General features: G+C 53.1%; 1 protein-coding gene across 1 annotated transcript in view; it reads left to right on the top strand.

The window, feature by feature from the left end:
* The window catches only part of UNC5A (unc-5 netrin receptor A), a 103208-nt gene that overhangs the window by 29333 nt on the left and 58675 nt on the right, over positions 1–15200 (top strand). The window contains exon 2 of the mRNA XM_005865607.2: positions 895–993. Coding sequence (XP_005865669.1) covers positions 895–993 — 99 coding nt within the window. The remainder of the gene's footprint in view (positions 1–894; positions 994–15200) is intronic.

Below are 15200 nucleotides of genomic sequence, written 5' to 3'. Positions count from 1 at the left end.
AGGCCTGCCAGCCTGTGGGCCCTGAGGGTCTCTGAAGGCTCTTGAGTGCCTGGTACAGAGGGAGCCGTGTGGACACATGAGATGCCTGTGGGGAAGAAGCAGAGAAGACCTGTCCTAGGGGTGGCTGGGCCTGGGGATCCCAGTGGAGGGTCCCCTCCCCGAAGCCCCTCCTCTTCTGTCCTTCTCCTTCCTCTCCCTTCGCCTGGCTGCTCCTCTCCCGTTCTGTTGCATGCTGGCCTCCACAGGATGAGCTTTCCTGGCTGTGCCAATCTTGCTGCCACCTGTTCGCTGTGCTGGAGCCAGCAAAGTGGCTCAGCTTCAAACCCAGAGCAGCTGGGAGAGCGAGTGCCAAGCCTCGTCATTTCCCTTGTTCCCCTCCTTTGTTGCGACACAGCAGCTTCGGCTCCTGTCACCTGCTGTCAGCTGGGCAGCCCCTTCTCTTCCTCCACCGTGCCCCGCCAGACTCCTCCAGGCCTCCTAGGCCTCAGCCTCTCAGGGTGAGGCTGCAGAGCCGGGCGCAGGCTGGGCATTCACTATCGCCCTCACCATCCTGCCTGGCCCCCCACCCAGCCCCGGCTCGCAGTCCCCTTTCCTCCCCCCACTTCCTGTGGGGTCCCTTAATTTCCTGCTCCCAGGAGCCTCCAACAGAAGGACTGAAGCTAGGGTCAGGGTCTGAGAGAGCCAGGAGGTGTCCTGTTTTACCCACCGAGCCCATGACAGAGCACGTGGCCAGGGACACCTGCAGGCAGAGCAAGTTCTAAACCTCCAGGAGAGGGAGGGCTCCGGAAACTTCCTGCAACAGCAATCCCACCCACACCAGCGGCTGAGTCCCAGCCGGCCCCTATAGCTCACTCGCTGGCTGCATGACCATAGCAAAGCCCCTCTGAACCTCAGTGCCCTTGGATGCCAATGGGCGAGGCCACTGCCTGCCCACCCAGTGCCACTGCGAAGAGCGCACAGAGGACTGGTGCCTTGAACTCCTTCGGAAACAAGGTAGGGATATAATTAAACATGCGTGGGACGGAGAAATGCAAACTGGGGACGACTGTGCTGCCGCGGAGCTGATTCTGCTTTCTCATGGGGTGTGGATGGGCTCCCAGAGAGGAAGCAGGCCCTGTGGCCAGAGCATGTGTATGCCAGCCTCTGGGAGGAAGATTCGGGCTGTATCTGTCTGCAGAAATACTAGCTCCAGCTGAGGGGGCATCTGATGGCTCAGAGAAAGACACATCAGAAGATAGAGCAAGACACGGGCAGACAGACAAATAAACACAGATGAAATAGCCGGTGAGGCCGATGGCTCTCCTGATGGGAACAGACAGGCTGTGGCTGGGTTCCCATGGCCTGGGGCCTTTCTCTGCTCCACCAGGGCCCTTCCCTGCCTCCTGCCTTGGGTTAGTAGCTCTCACAGACAAGGACCTGTGGGCACATGGGCACAATGTCCCCACTTCCTGCAGCCATGGAGGATGGGGGGGGGGAGTGGGGGGGCACGTAAAGGGAGACCTGGATCCTCCAAATCCTGAGATGCTACTGAGAAGGGAAGTCGTCTCTGGCATTTGGGGGAAGAGATCTTCACTTGGCACAAATGATTTGGGGTCCGAGGAGGTGTGCCCTTGTTGGTGATAGTAACAGGACTGGAAGACCATTTCCACGGGGGTCGGGGCGCAGTTATCTGGGGCTGAGTCATCGAGGAGAAGCTGAGGAGGCTGGTGGAGAAACCATAGTGACTGCTCAAGGTTGTCAAAGGGCATCTCCCCCCCGCCCCCATCCCGATGCCCAGAGCAGGGGGCTGCTGCACTCTCGCATTGGTGGGGGTCAGCTAAGCTGGGCTGGGGGGTTCCAGTTCCAGCAGGATGTAGGCAAGGCAGGGGCTCAGGCTGGCGACCCTGCTTCCCCTGTGCCCCTGCCCTGCATCCTCCCACAACTGCCAGACTGCTCTTTCAAGAATGGTTATCAGATCTGTCTCTTCCCTGCTTACTGCCCCCTCCCATGACTTCCCATTGCACACATAGTGAAGCTCAAATCCGACCACGGCTTACAAGGGCCCAGGATCTGCCCTGCCTGCCTCCCCAGCCTCATGTCCCAGCGCGTCCTCACTCACTGCGCTCCATCCACGCTGGCCTTATTGTTTCTTCAGCCTGGTCCCCCCGCAGGGCCTTTGCGCTTGCTGTGCTCTCTGACCGGGACACGCAAACCATCAGTTCTTGCCTTCGTTGCCTTCGTCTCTTCATTTAGGTTTCAGCGGAGAGGGCTTTCCACACCCTGGTTAGTGCTCCCTCCGTCCTCGAGGCACTATCGCATCTCCCTGGGTTTTGCTCATCTCTGTTCTGCGTAGCACATACCCCATGTGAAAATATTTCTTCTGCATGTTTTCAGTCTGTCTTTTCCCTCTAAAATGCAAGCTCCTGTCTTGTTCACTGCTCTTTCCCATTGTCTGTGGCAGAGCCTAGAACACAATAGGCAGTTAATAAATTCCTCCATGAATGAGTGAGTCACAGAGGAAGAGGCCAAGTGGCCCTGGACAGGGAGCACTTGCCCAAGAAACTGAACAGGACCGAAGGCAAAGCAGCTGGAGGAGGGGCCAGGGCCAGCCAGACCTCCGGGGGCTCATGATGCCAAGGCCCATGCTACCACCTGCTTCCTTGGTTTACCTCATTTATGTTCATCACCTGAAGATGGCATATTATTAGCCCCATTTTACAGATGAGGCAGCTGAGGCTGCACGTGTCCAAAGGCACACCACTTATATTTTCTCCTCCGTGGCACTTGGCCTCCCCACTGGTTAAGAAAGGTCTTAGGGCTGAGCCCCTCTGACTCCCTGGAGTCACTCACAGTCACCTTCCTTAAGGGGCTTTGCCTGCTGGGGAGGGCAACAGAGAGAAGTTGAGGACAGAAGCTTACAAGGACCCCAGGCTGAAGGGGGCAGTGGCCAGGAAAGAGAGGCCAGGAGGGTGGTGGGCAAAGGAAGGGTGGATGGAGGTCTGGCTTTGACTGGAAAGAAGGCCCTGGAGGAGACCTCCAGGATGGAAATGACCACAGGCTTGGATGCGAGTCCTAGCCCTGCTTCTGGCCACACATCTCACCCCTGGCTTCACCATCCTCCTTTGTGGAATGGAGATAATATGTCTACCCCCCACCCCCACCCCACCCCCACAGAGTTGCTCTAAGAATGAGCCAAGCCCTATGCATGAGAATGTTTTCATAACCCTTCAAGAGTTGTACAAATGTGAATTGATGAGGACTCATTGGCTTCAAGGGTCAGAAATCCACCTCAAACTGGCTCACACTCCAAGAGGTATTCATTGGCTCTTACAACTAGAAGTCCTCAAGGCGGGGGAGGTTTGGCTTCAGGCATAGCTGGATCAGGGTGCGCCAGCAAAGCAAGTCTCTCTCCTCTGGGGGGCTCCCGTGCTAGTAGGCTTTCACCAATGGGTGGCCATTAGCCTCTCCAGGTCCCCGCTGACAGCTGACCAATCCCACCTGAAAGGGAGCATCGCCTGTATAAGCCCCAGCTTCAGTCCCAAGATCGGTTCTCATCGGTACGAACTGGGGGCCCAACCTGGACCAACACTGTGGAGGCTAGGATACTGGGAAACTCTGATTGGCCACCCCTGGAGCTAAGGGTAGAACTGGCTCCATTTGAACCATAAAGACACTGAGTGATGGCGGTAAAGGCTCTCCAAAGGAAAATGGGGTTCTGCTACCAGAAGAGAGGGTCTGGGAGCCCGGCTGGCAAACAACAGACCTTCATGACAAGACCGTGGTGGCATCATCCGCCTTCCAGCTGGCACTGCAGAGCAACACTCTTTAAGGCCCCAGGTCCCAGGGGGCTCCACTCCGCGGCTGCCTGAGGAGGCCACTTCCTTGGGAGCGTATTGACTAGAGTGGCTGTGAGAGTTAAACAGAATTGTTCTGCGAATGTGATTTGTAAACAGTGAAAACACCCTCCAAATGTTCGAGATTGTCCTTAACGTTGTTTTAAAATAGGAGCAGGGCGGGAAACTGCAGGATTCTGGAGCTGAAAGGCGCTTAGAAATCATTGGCCGTCCCACACCCGCCTTTATAGTCATCACCTCAAGGCAGCCGGGAGAATGAATTTCAGATAAAGATCACGCCCTGTCACTCCCCTGCCTGAACCCTCCACTGGCTTCCTTTGCTCTTGGAATAGTTGCCATTCCCCTCCCGTCTCAAGGGCCCTCGCCCACCATTCGGACTCCAGCCCGCCTTATCCCCTCCTGCCATCCCCATGTGCCCCACTGCATTGCCTTTCCTTTGGTCACACAAATACAGTGAGCTAATGTCTTGGATGCTTTGCACTTGCTGTTCCCTTTGCCCAAAACACTCCTCCCCCCTCCCCTGATCTTCAAATAGCTGCTACTTTCTTGTCACTGTTCATCTCCACTGAAACATCACCTTCTCAGAGACTCACTCCCCTGGTCACGTTTGGATTGGACACCCTCCACCTCCCTCCACTCTCTCTCACTTTACCCATTTGATAGTCTTCTCCAGCTGGAGTTATCTCATTGGTTTCTATGTTGGCTTATTTGTTGTTCGTTCCTATTTTGCCTGTCACACCACACGCCCCCCCCCGGGATAATCAGGTCCAAGAAAACAAGATCTACACAGAGTACAAGGGCCTAGCATATAGTAGAGGATCGAGAAGTACTTGTTGGCCCTGGCTGGGTCTCAGTTGGTGGGAGCATCATCCTGTTCATCAAAAGGTTGCGGGTTCGATTCCCAGTCAGGACACATACCTAGGTTGCAGGTTCAATTCCTGGTCAGGCCCCATACATGAAGCAATCAATCGATGTTTCTCTCTCATATCAATTCTCTCTCTCTCTCTCTCTCTCTCTCTCTCTCTCTCTCTCTTTCTCTCTCCCTCTCTCCAATAAATATATCTTCAGGTGAGGATAAAAACAGAGAAGAAATACTTGTTGAATGAATGAGTGTATGGATGGTAGGTGGGTGGATGATTGAGTGGATAACTGGATGGATGGATGGATGGATGGATGGATGAGTGGATGGGTCAGTGGGGAGATAGATGAGTGAATGAGTGAGTGGATGGGTGGATGGGTAGATGGTGGGTGGGTGGGAGCATGGCTGGGTGGATGGATGGGGGGAGATGGGTGGATAGGTGAGTTATTGAGTAAATAGGTGGATAGATGGCTGGACTAAGCTCATGTCTTATGTTTCTTGCCCTTTAAAAAAGTGTGCCCTGCCCTAACCGGTTTGGCTCAGTGGATAGAGCGTCGGCCTGCAGACTCAAGGGTCTCAGGTTCAATTCCGGTCAAGGGCATGTACCTTGGTTGCAGGCACATACCCAGTGGGGAGTGTGCAGGAGGCAGCTCATCGATGTTTCTCTCTCATCGATGTTTCTAACTCTCTATCCCTCTCCCTTCCTCTCTGTAAAAAAAAAAAGTGTGCCCTGTTACCCCCTTTAGACCAGGAATTTACTTGGAGCTCTGGTAGCTAGAGACCCTCCAGACCCCACTTCACTTCAGCTCACACACTGTGGCCTTCGTGCCACCTGCTCTATTCTCTGAATTCAGCTGACTTCAAAGCCCATTAAACTGATCATTAGGAGGTTAATAAAACCCCTTTCCCTGCATGGGCACACTCTACCTTCACCTGCTGCCCACTGCCCATCAGCTGGCCCTGCTTCACTGTTGCCAGGAGCTGGGAGAGAGCTTGTCTGCGCCACTCCCCTCCACCACCACCACCTGCCTGGCAGCCATGCAGGTGAGCGTGGTCCTCACAGCAGCCTGCAGGGAGATGTGTCACTCAGCCCTGTCGCTCCAGGACTGTTTGGGGAGGTGAGAAGTGGAAGGTGGCCTGTCTCTTTGAGGACTCCACACCTGAGCTGGGGGGACTGCGAGGTTGGCAGGGGGTGGCTGCTGAGGGGGCCTGTGACAGCCTCACATGCAGGCAGCCTTCTGTGAGCTGCCCTGGTGCTGGTGTCTTGGCGACAGAGGCTGGAGGGGGAGGGGCCTGCTGTGACCTTGGCTCACTCTGATCTGAGAACAGAGTCCAGGGGACATTCGGGCCGGCAGGACGCGGGCGAGGACCCAGTTGGGAGCAGGATGACCCACTGGGCTGAGACCATATGCAGAGGATGCCTTGATGCACGTCCCAGGCCATGCTTAGCACGAGGTCCCGAGGGCCAGGGAGGCTCCTCTCCCTCTCTGGGAAATGCCACCTCCGTGATGTCTGATTGAAGAAAACAACTCCCCACGTCATTGTTTTTTGGGTTTTTTTAATGTGTGGTTTTTGTTTTGTGTGTGTGTGTGTGTGTGTGTGTGTGTGTGTGTGTGTGTGTTTGGGGGGGGAACGGAGCACACCGCATAAAGACACATACAGTAAGAGGCCATGTTGTAAAAAAAATCTAAAACCAAACAAAACGGTGTCTCGTTATATCCACATATACACCTGTGTGCATTCAGCGAAAGGCCCAGAAGGCTACACACCAGACTTTCACCAGCGGTTCCCTCCCTGGAAAAAACCGAGATTTGAAGCTGAGTTGTTTGTAGTGCCCCCCCCCCCCCCCGCTTTTCTTTTTTTTTTACAAAAATAAGGAGTCATGTTTTATATGTAAAATTTTAAATTAATTTTAAAAGATATTCATCAAGGATGTCATTTAGAGTGTGAGGGTCAGACCTAACCCTGAAGGAAGTAGCAAGAAGGGTCATGAGAGGGTTCCCACTGGCGTAGCAGCCCCTCTCCCCCACCTCCAGGTGGGCCTTACTGCAGACACACCCTGGAGCTTCCCTGGGGCAGAGCACCTCCGCTGCCTTCCCGATGCAGAGCCAGGAATCAGTTCCAGGACTACGGGAGCAGGGAGATGGGGAGCCAGGCCGAGGAAGCGGGAGCGTTCTGCTCCACTGACCCCATCGCGCCAGGGCTGCAGCATCTCTGCTTCCTCCGGCCCGCCCGGCGGAGTGACAGCATCCGCGTGCTCATGGAAGGGGGTTATTTTATTAACCAGATAGATTAAGCATCTCTCCTTCTAATTACCAGTTTAATTAACCTTGGCACACAGTATGTACCAACCCCCGAGGGACTGAGTCAGAATTGCCACGCTGGCTGAGCACCACCCATCTGCCGTTCGCTACCCTCAGCTGGCCCTCAAGGGGCCTGGGCAGTGGGCTCTGAGGACCAGGGGTGAGCAGAGAGAAATGTGGGTAGGGGTTGTCAGGAACCTCTTAGGAGGGTCTTGCTATGGGTTCCGGATTCCAACATGGCTGCCTTTTCAGGAACCCTTCTGCAAGTGACCCTGAACAAGGTGGCTACAGAGAACTCAGCCTGGGCCACCCCGCTGAGGTCTCCCAAGTGCCCGTTGGGTAGCAATGTGCCCTGGGCAAAGCCTGGAACTGATTAGAAGACTTCATTCAACTGTCACTTACTGGACGGTGATGCTGCAAGTGCTGCCTTAAATGCCCGAGCCTCAGTGTTCTCATCTGTAAAATGAGCACAGTAATACGGTAATGTGTAGGACATGGGACAACTTATGAGGTTTAATTAGAGAAAAGAGTTCAAGATGCCTTGTAAACAATACCCATCCACCCACCCATCCATTCAGCCAGCACATATTTTTGCAGCGTGCACAATGTGTTAGCAAACGTGAGTGATGATGAACAAGAAGAATTTAGAGACCAAGTGCCTGGCTGAGAACCCAAGAGTCACCCCTATGTGTACACACACCCCTTCCTGACCAGTCGCCCACCCCCCATTCAGCACCCTCTTCACACACTTGCACACCACACACGGGGCACACGCATTCTTCTTCACAACCATGAACAGAACACACAGCATCTCAGAAACCGCCCACGTGCATGAAGACGACTGCCTGGCTTCTCTGTTCTCAGGAAGTGAGGAGGCCCCTGGAAAGGGTTTTCTATATTTATTTATTTGAAAGCTTATTAAAATCCTCACCTAGTCTCCTTCACTAGTGCAGTGTTATTGGAGCCTCCCAGTGTCTGTGTGGGAGGGTGAGGATGGGAGCGTGTATATCTGCATATACGTGAGAGAGAAGCCTTTCCATGCATTGGTATGTAAGGTGCACTGGCCTGTGTGCATCTGTGTGTGCCTGTGTGTGTCCGGGTGTGGAGTGAGGGGTGTATGTTATGCTCATGCTTCTTAGGAAAACCTATTGAAAAATAGTGAAACCTATTTTTCACTATTGCCCCATAAGTAGCCCAGAAAACATGTTTTTTTCCTAATCGCCCCCTCTCTGAGATTGTAATGGCACAGACACCCTGTGTATCTGTTCATGTAGATCTGTGCTTTGTATGAAGAAAGTCAGATTTTTTCCACCCACCTCCACCTTCAAAGAACCAATTTCTGTCCCCCTTGGGGGGCAATATTGCCCCTTTTGAGAATTCTTGATGTAGAGCAAGAGTGTCTGGTTTTAAGGCCTGTGATCCTGGCATTATTGCCATGATTCAAAGTCTTAGGGGCCCAAGTGAAACCCCATGAAAATGCATATTCCTGGGCCCCACCTGGAGATCCCAGAGTAAGCCTGGGAAGGAGTCCAGAAATCTGGGTTTAACAAGCTCCGAAGGGATTCTGACACCCTGGCTGAGGGAGGACTCTGGGGCAGAAGAGGGTTTAGAACAGTCCAGGGCCATCTAGTCTGAGGGGAGAGTGCCTGTCTGGAGCCTCTCCCAGTCCCAGAGAACTTGGAATAACCCACAAAGGCTGTGGGCCTGGCCATCAGAGACCCCTGTATCAGAGCTGCCCCAGGGCTCCCCAAAGGAGATTTGGTGGCTGGACCAGAGCCCGTCATGCTGACCAGGACTTAGAGGACACATGATGAAGAGTGTGTCCCCAAGACCAGGACCCTGTGCCTGTACCCCATTTCCATCTGTTTGATAGAGCCACAGATTCCCCTCTCCACAGACTGGAGCCTCCCTTCCGGAAGCCCCAACCTCCCCGCTTTCCTGGGGATTCAATGTGCCAGGCACTGGGAGAAGAGGCAGTTTTTCTCGCCCTGCCCACCAGACCAGCCCTGGAATTGGAACTGGAGCTCCAAGCTGTCAAGGGTTGGAACCCCGTCTGGGAGTTGCCAAGGAACTGGTAACAAATTCAGTTAAAAACAGAGACCTCCTACCTGGCCCGCCCTTTGTGGGTGACAAAGAAAGGCTCTGCCTCTTTGGAGGACTGGACTGGTACCAAGCCCAGCCCTGGGTGTCTGAGTGATCAGGACAGAGGGGACCGATTGACTCGCTGTGGGTATCGGCTCAGTAAGGGGTCACCACGGGGCAGACGGGGCAGACGGGAGCCTGGAGGAGGGAGGGAGGGAGGGGCCATGTGGTGGCTGAGGAGGGAGATGGGCTGGGGACAGGAGTCAGGGCATGATGGCAGGAGAGGGGAAAGTGAGATGAGAATGGATGGGAGATGGAGATGGAGGAACCTGGAGAAAGAGCAGGCAGAGGGGGACACTGCAGGCTGGTGGGGAAGCCAGGAAGGCATCCTTCTTCCTCTCTTAAGCTTTTAGAGGCACCAGAGCATCTTGCTAATTGTTCATCTCCCAGAGACGCTAATGAAATTAACTCTGCAAAATGCTCATCAGGTCATCTGCAGAGGGCACGGTGCCAGATTTCCATTTGGTCCAATCCCGTCCTCCTCCTCAACAACTCCTGCCCCTTCCTGATAATTTCCCGCCCCCTCCTTTTCACAAGGCCCCTCAGCAGGAAACACCTCACCTCCAAACCTGCCTGCGAGTGCCCACTAGAAATGGGGGCCGCGTAGCCAGGGAAACCTGAGTCTGAGATGCCACAGAGCTCAGGGAGCTGGAAAGGTTGTCTCTGGGTGTGAGCATTTCTGTGTGTGTGTGTGTGTGTGTGTGTGTGATAGCATATGTACCATAGGAGCATGCATCTCCAATAAAACCATTTGTTACACTGAATATTCCTGCAATCACTCAGCAAGCATTTCTAGAGCAGCATTTAGATTTAAATCCTTGTTCTGTCCCTGACCAGCTGAGTGGCTTTAGGCAAGTTACATCCCCTCTCTGTGCCTCGGTTTTTGTATCAATACAATGGGGACAATAATCACATCTACTTCATCAGGGGCTGTGAGGATTGAAAGAGATAAATCAGGTAAGGAGCTTAGTCCTGTGCTGGGCACTGGGAAAGGGCTCAAGAAATGCCTGGCACTGTCCTTGGTCCTGAAGGCTACAAGCCACGATCTCAGTTGCTGTGCTGAGGCAGAGGCCCAAGCATGGATGTGAATAGTCTGTGCAGGAAAGAAGTAGGGGCATGCGGAAATGTTTTTACATGTATGTAAATATATACAGGGAAGTTATGCATTTTTAGTGATTGTGTTCAGTTGCAGGTATACCATACACATGTGTGAGTTGGGTGTGGGAAATGCATTTATGTTAGGAGCAGAGACTTGGTGTTGGCATGCTGTGTGTGTGTGAGCGTGTGTTTGATTCAGGGTATTGGGGTTGGGTGTTGGGGTTCTGTGTACAAAAGGGACTGGTCCAGATGTTGCTGGAGGTCCTCTGAAAGGGTTTGTTTCTAGTTCTCTTTTCCCTCTCAGTCCCCAAACATTCTTCACTTGCCTGATGACCTGGCAAGTGAAGAATGTGTGGGGGTTACACCCTAACTTACAACTGGGAGGATACCTGTGTCCTCTCCCACAGGCTGCAGCTTCCCCCACCGGGTAGCATTGAGCCTTGTAAACAATATGCACTAATAAATGCCTGCCTTAGCCCGGGAAAGGCCCTAGAACAGGCATCTAGAAAGGATAGTTCTGTATCATTCTCTCAGGTGCAAATAAAAGAAACTCAATGGGCTTAAACAATAAAAAAAAAGAAATATACTGACTCATGTAACTGGAAAAGCAGGGACATATCTGACAGCTTCAGGAGCAGCTGGATCCTGAGTGGTAAACCAGGGTTCAGAATCTGCTCTTCTCCTTGCATAATGGCAGCTCCAGAACCTCCTTTTCCCTGCTCCAAGTCCAGCAAGAGAAAAAATTCTTTCTCTCCTTAGTTCCAACAAAAGTCCTAGAGATGGGCCTCCGTGGCTTGGCTTGAGTCATGTGTGCATCCCCGAAAGAATCTCTGTGGTTCAGGGATGTAAACGCTGAGTGGCCAGGCCGTTCCAGAGGGGTGGGGTAACACCACATGAATCTCGAGCACTGACAGTGGGGAGGGAACACAGGGGGATGCTGCTTCCAGAAGACAGAAGCTGGATGCTGAGCATTGGGTAGGTTTGAATGCTGGAATCAGGGCAAGGGCCATCAAGAACCAATGTGGGGTTGCCAAAAGCAAGTCCTGCCTGATGAACTACCTTCCTGCTGGGCTGGGTTATTGGCCTGGTGAATCAGGGCAATGCTGGAAGCTCCTGGTCTGGGGCCCTGCAGGGCATCTCCATTTATTTTGTGGGTGCAGCAATGAGATGTGAGTTGAACGATGGTGTGGGTAGAGGTTTCCCAAGTGGATGAAAAGAGAAGCTGACTTACTGCCCTGGAGCAATTTGCAAGGCAGGCTCTGTCCTTGGTCCTGCCGTCAGCCACCTGTTTAGTAAGGCCTTGGTGGAAGGTAAGTATGACTCCTAATCTCGTCTGAGGGTGACAGGAGGCTGAAGAAAATAACAAGGACCCTGCCTGCAGCCTCCACGCTCTGAAAGAGCTCCATATGGAGAAGAAGAATTAGTCATAATACAATGGAATAGAAACGTGATGAAATGAAGTCTCTGCATTTAAATTCAGAAAGCCAGCAACTCAACGGCAGACGGGGAGCACCCAGTTGTTGGCAGCACCTATGGCAAAGACCTAGGGCAGTGTGCCTCAAAGTGCGGTCTTCAGATCACTGGCACCGGTAGAAATAGCCGGGGGAGGTGGAGGACTTGGTAAAAGTACAGATTGCTAGACGCCTCCCAGGCATCATATTGGGATAGGGCATGGCCTGGAGATTTGCATGGTAACTAGCATCACAGGACCTTCTGGCACACCTCTAAGCCAGTGATGCCTCACCACAGGCTCTGAGGTCCCTCAGTCCAGTGGGCATTAACAGTGCGATGGCATGGCCAACAGCTGACTGGGACTGATTGCATCAGCCACATGGGCAGGAGATGTGCCAACCCCCTCCAAGAAGTGCCTTATGAGGAGCAGCCTTGATGTAGAGCACCTCAGTGCTCCAGGGTGTCCAAGATAGGGCCCCAGAACCCAGCTGCCGTGCCAGTGGCAGAAGCAGAACTATTTGGCCCGGAGGAAGAAAATTCACGATAGACCCTGACTTTGTGTTCTGAAGTAAAAGAAGAAAATGTCTGAAATAACAGAAGCAAAAGAGGTAGCAGACATGCTTGATGGGGTTCCAGAAAGTGAACCCAATGAGAAGCAGGTTCTTGTTCCCTAGAGAGAAGAAACTCCTGGCCAGCAGAAGGGTCAGGTGAAACCTGTGCCCTGTCACTGGGATTTTGCAAGAGGGCTACAGACACTTGTTGGCAGGTACCACTTAGATGGGGTTTGGCCCCTCCCTCCCTTCAAGTCGGGGCTCAAGGGAAAGGAGGTTGGAGATGCCAGGAGCCTTCCTTCCATTTGGCCACCTACCCTCAGGTCTGAGACAAGTCCTTCCTGACAGCCCTCCTGATTCTTAAGCAGAATTCAAGTGAGATGTGTACTCCCCATCTCTGCAAGGACATCCTGCCCCTTTCCTGACACTCCCTGAGTACCACTTGGGAGGGGACAGCTGAGCTGAGATCTGCACGACTAAAAGGGACCAACATGTGACAATCTGGGGACAGAGTGTTCCAGGAAGTAAAGCAAACGGGAGGTACAAAGGTGGAGATGAGCTTGGTTGCTGGAGGAACACAAGGAAGGCCACAGGCCAGGGCAGAGGCTGGCAGGGCACAGGTCGTGCTGGGCTTGAAGCCTGTGGTCATCATGAGCACCACTCTCCATGCATTTCAGGTGCTGCCTTCCAGGCACATGGCAGGATTGCACTTTCTGGCCTTTTTGGGGTCAGGCCGGGGGGCCAGTTCTGGCCAATGAATTGTGATTGGAAGTGACATGTGTCATTTCTGGGCTGAGCCATTGATTGCTGGTGGGTGTACTTCCAGAGCTCCCTTTTCCTGTTCTTCACTGACCAACAGGGTTCCAGAGAGTGGCTGCTTCGTCAGCCTGGGCCGGTGAGTGAGGATGATCTGGAGCAGCAGCCCCATAATGAACAAGTGAGAAATAAACCTTTGTTGATTTAAGCCACTGATATTTGAGGACTGTTTGTTACCACAACATAACTGCTACATAGCGAAAGAGAGAAACAGAGAAGTGAACAGATCAACCAAACTGAACAGAAAAGGAGAATCTTTGCTCTCCTGTACCCAATACCTTACTCCCAAATTTTAATCCTAGAGCAGAAATTGCAGGAGGAAATGTAAGGAGGGTGGACATTGAAATCAAGCCTCCCAGGGACCAATCTCAGCTAGCCCTGCAGTCATGGAATAAGGTTGGCCTTAGGCATAAGGCACTTTCCTTCCCTCAAGCCCAAGTTACCTCATCTGTATAATGGGAAGAGAATGTTTATTTATCAGGATTGTATGTAAGGAACAAACCAAATTATAAATGCAGGAAAGAACATAGCGGAGTCCAGCACACACCATTATGATATCATCTCATATTCCAGCCCCCAATCTCAGTCCTTCATCCTCAACCACCCCCTACCAGTGCTCAAACCCTGGTTACTAATCATTTCCCCTCCTAGGAGCCCAAATGCAGGTTCTGCTACTGTTTCACCTCTCCTACCCACCTCTTCCCTGGGAGCATGGTGGGGCCCAGGCAAACACTGCTCCCCCCCCCCGCCTCACACACACACACACACACATACACACACACACACACCAGTGGGCTAGATCAAGCCCTCCTGACATGGAGTACAAACAAGCAACCCCCAAAGCAGAGTGCAAAAACCAGAGGCTGGTGCATATTTATGGACATTTTCATCTGGGCTCACATGAAGTTTAAATATTTTTATTTTTCAGTTAAAGATTTTAGGTCAGAAGATTTCACATGCAATGGCGTCTATTGAAGTCTATGGGAAAATTGGATGATGTGGCCAGTGCTGAGCCATATTCCACACACACACACACACACACACACACACACACACACCACAAACAGGCACCTGGAGCAGAAGAGCCAGCTGTCTCTAAATTTAGCTGGGATCCTGTGCCCAGTTCCCAGTGCTGGTGTTCCTCCCTGGCACTGAAGCCGAGTGCCTGCAAATGTGTATCTGGACACTAGCTGGTGGTTTTTATATAGAGTTAAGAAAAAAGCAAAAACATTTCTCATAACTCTTTTCTATCAATACTGGGAAACAAAAGACAGACCGAGAGAGGGCCTCGTGTTTCAAGAAATATAGTAGACCTCATATCTCTTTGTGGAAGCCAAGACCATTCTTATACCGCCCAGCGTGCAGTACCAATATGTATTATCTTCCGGCCGCTGTAGGCGTTTTAGTTTGCGACTCTGCCCTCTCCTTTCTCAACCCCCTCCCGACCCAGCGTAGGGCCTCTTTTTCTGACCACTCGCCCCATGCACATGGTGCGCGTTTCTTTTTTCTTTCAAGGCAACCCTCTGTTTATTTTAACCTGAATAGGGAAGGGGGTGGGGGACAGGAGCCTCCAGCAGCGGTCATTAATGGAAGGCTTTCAGGAGAAAACGTGACTTGCCCAAGGTCAAAGAGCTAGAAGGCGGAAGCGCCTAAGCCGTACCCCAGGTCTCTCTAGCTCCGAAAGCCCACCTGGTTTCTTTACGCCCACATCTCCAGCGCTGTGCGCGCTCAGGGCGCAAACACCGCGCGCCCAGTCAGCTATGCTGCGCCCTGTTGTTGTTTTCCTTAGGCGAACGGCGCCGTGGCTTAGGGAAACCTTGGGGAACGCTGAGGTCCACCAGCCTACGTGCTTGGGACTGCGGGTGGCTCCGACTCTGGCCAGCCAGGGCACCTCTGCGGGCTGGCCGGGAATCCGGGCGCTCTCCCGCAGTCCCCTATCCAAGCCGCGGGCTGGTGGCATACCGCGGCGCGCTGGCAGCCTCGGAGCGCGGCTGGGAGGCGGGAATGGGGTATGATGGAGGAAGAGGACTGCAGTGGAATCTGCCCCGGGCACCCCTGCCCCGGGCCGCTCTCTGCAGGCTGGGGCTACTTCTCGGTCGCCGCAGTCTTGGGCCCCTCCCGAGCCACCTGTGCGCAGGCTGGCGGG

Source organism: Myotis brandtii, unplaced genomic scaffold (assembly GCF_000412655.1).
Source record: "Myotis brandtii unplaced genomic scaffold, ASM41265v1 scaffold208, whole genome shotgun sequence".
Classification (NCBI taxonomy): domain Eukaryota; kingdom Metazoa; phylum Chordata; class Mammalia; order Chiroptera; family Vespertilionidae; genus Myotis; species Myotis brandtii.
The sequence above is the reverse complement of the archived record's forward strand: the minus strand, read 5'-3'. Positions and strand labels throughout refer to the sequence as shown.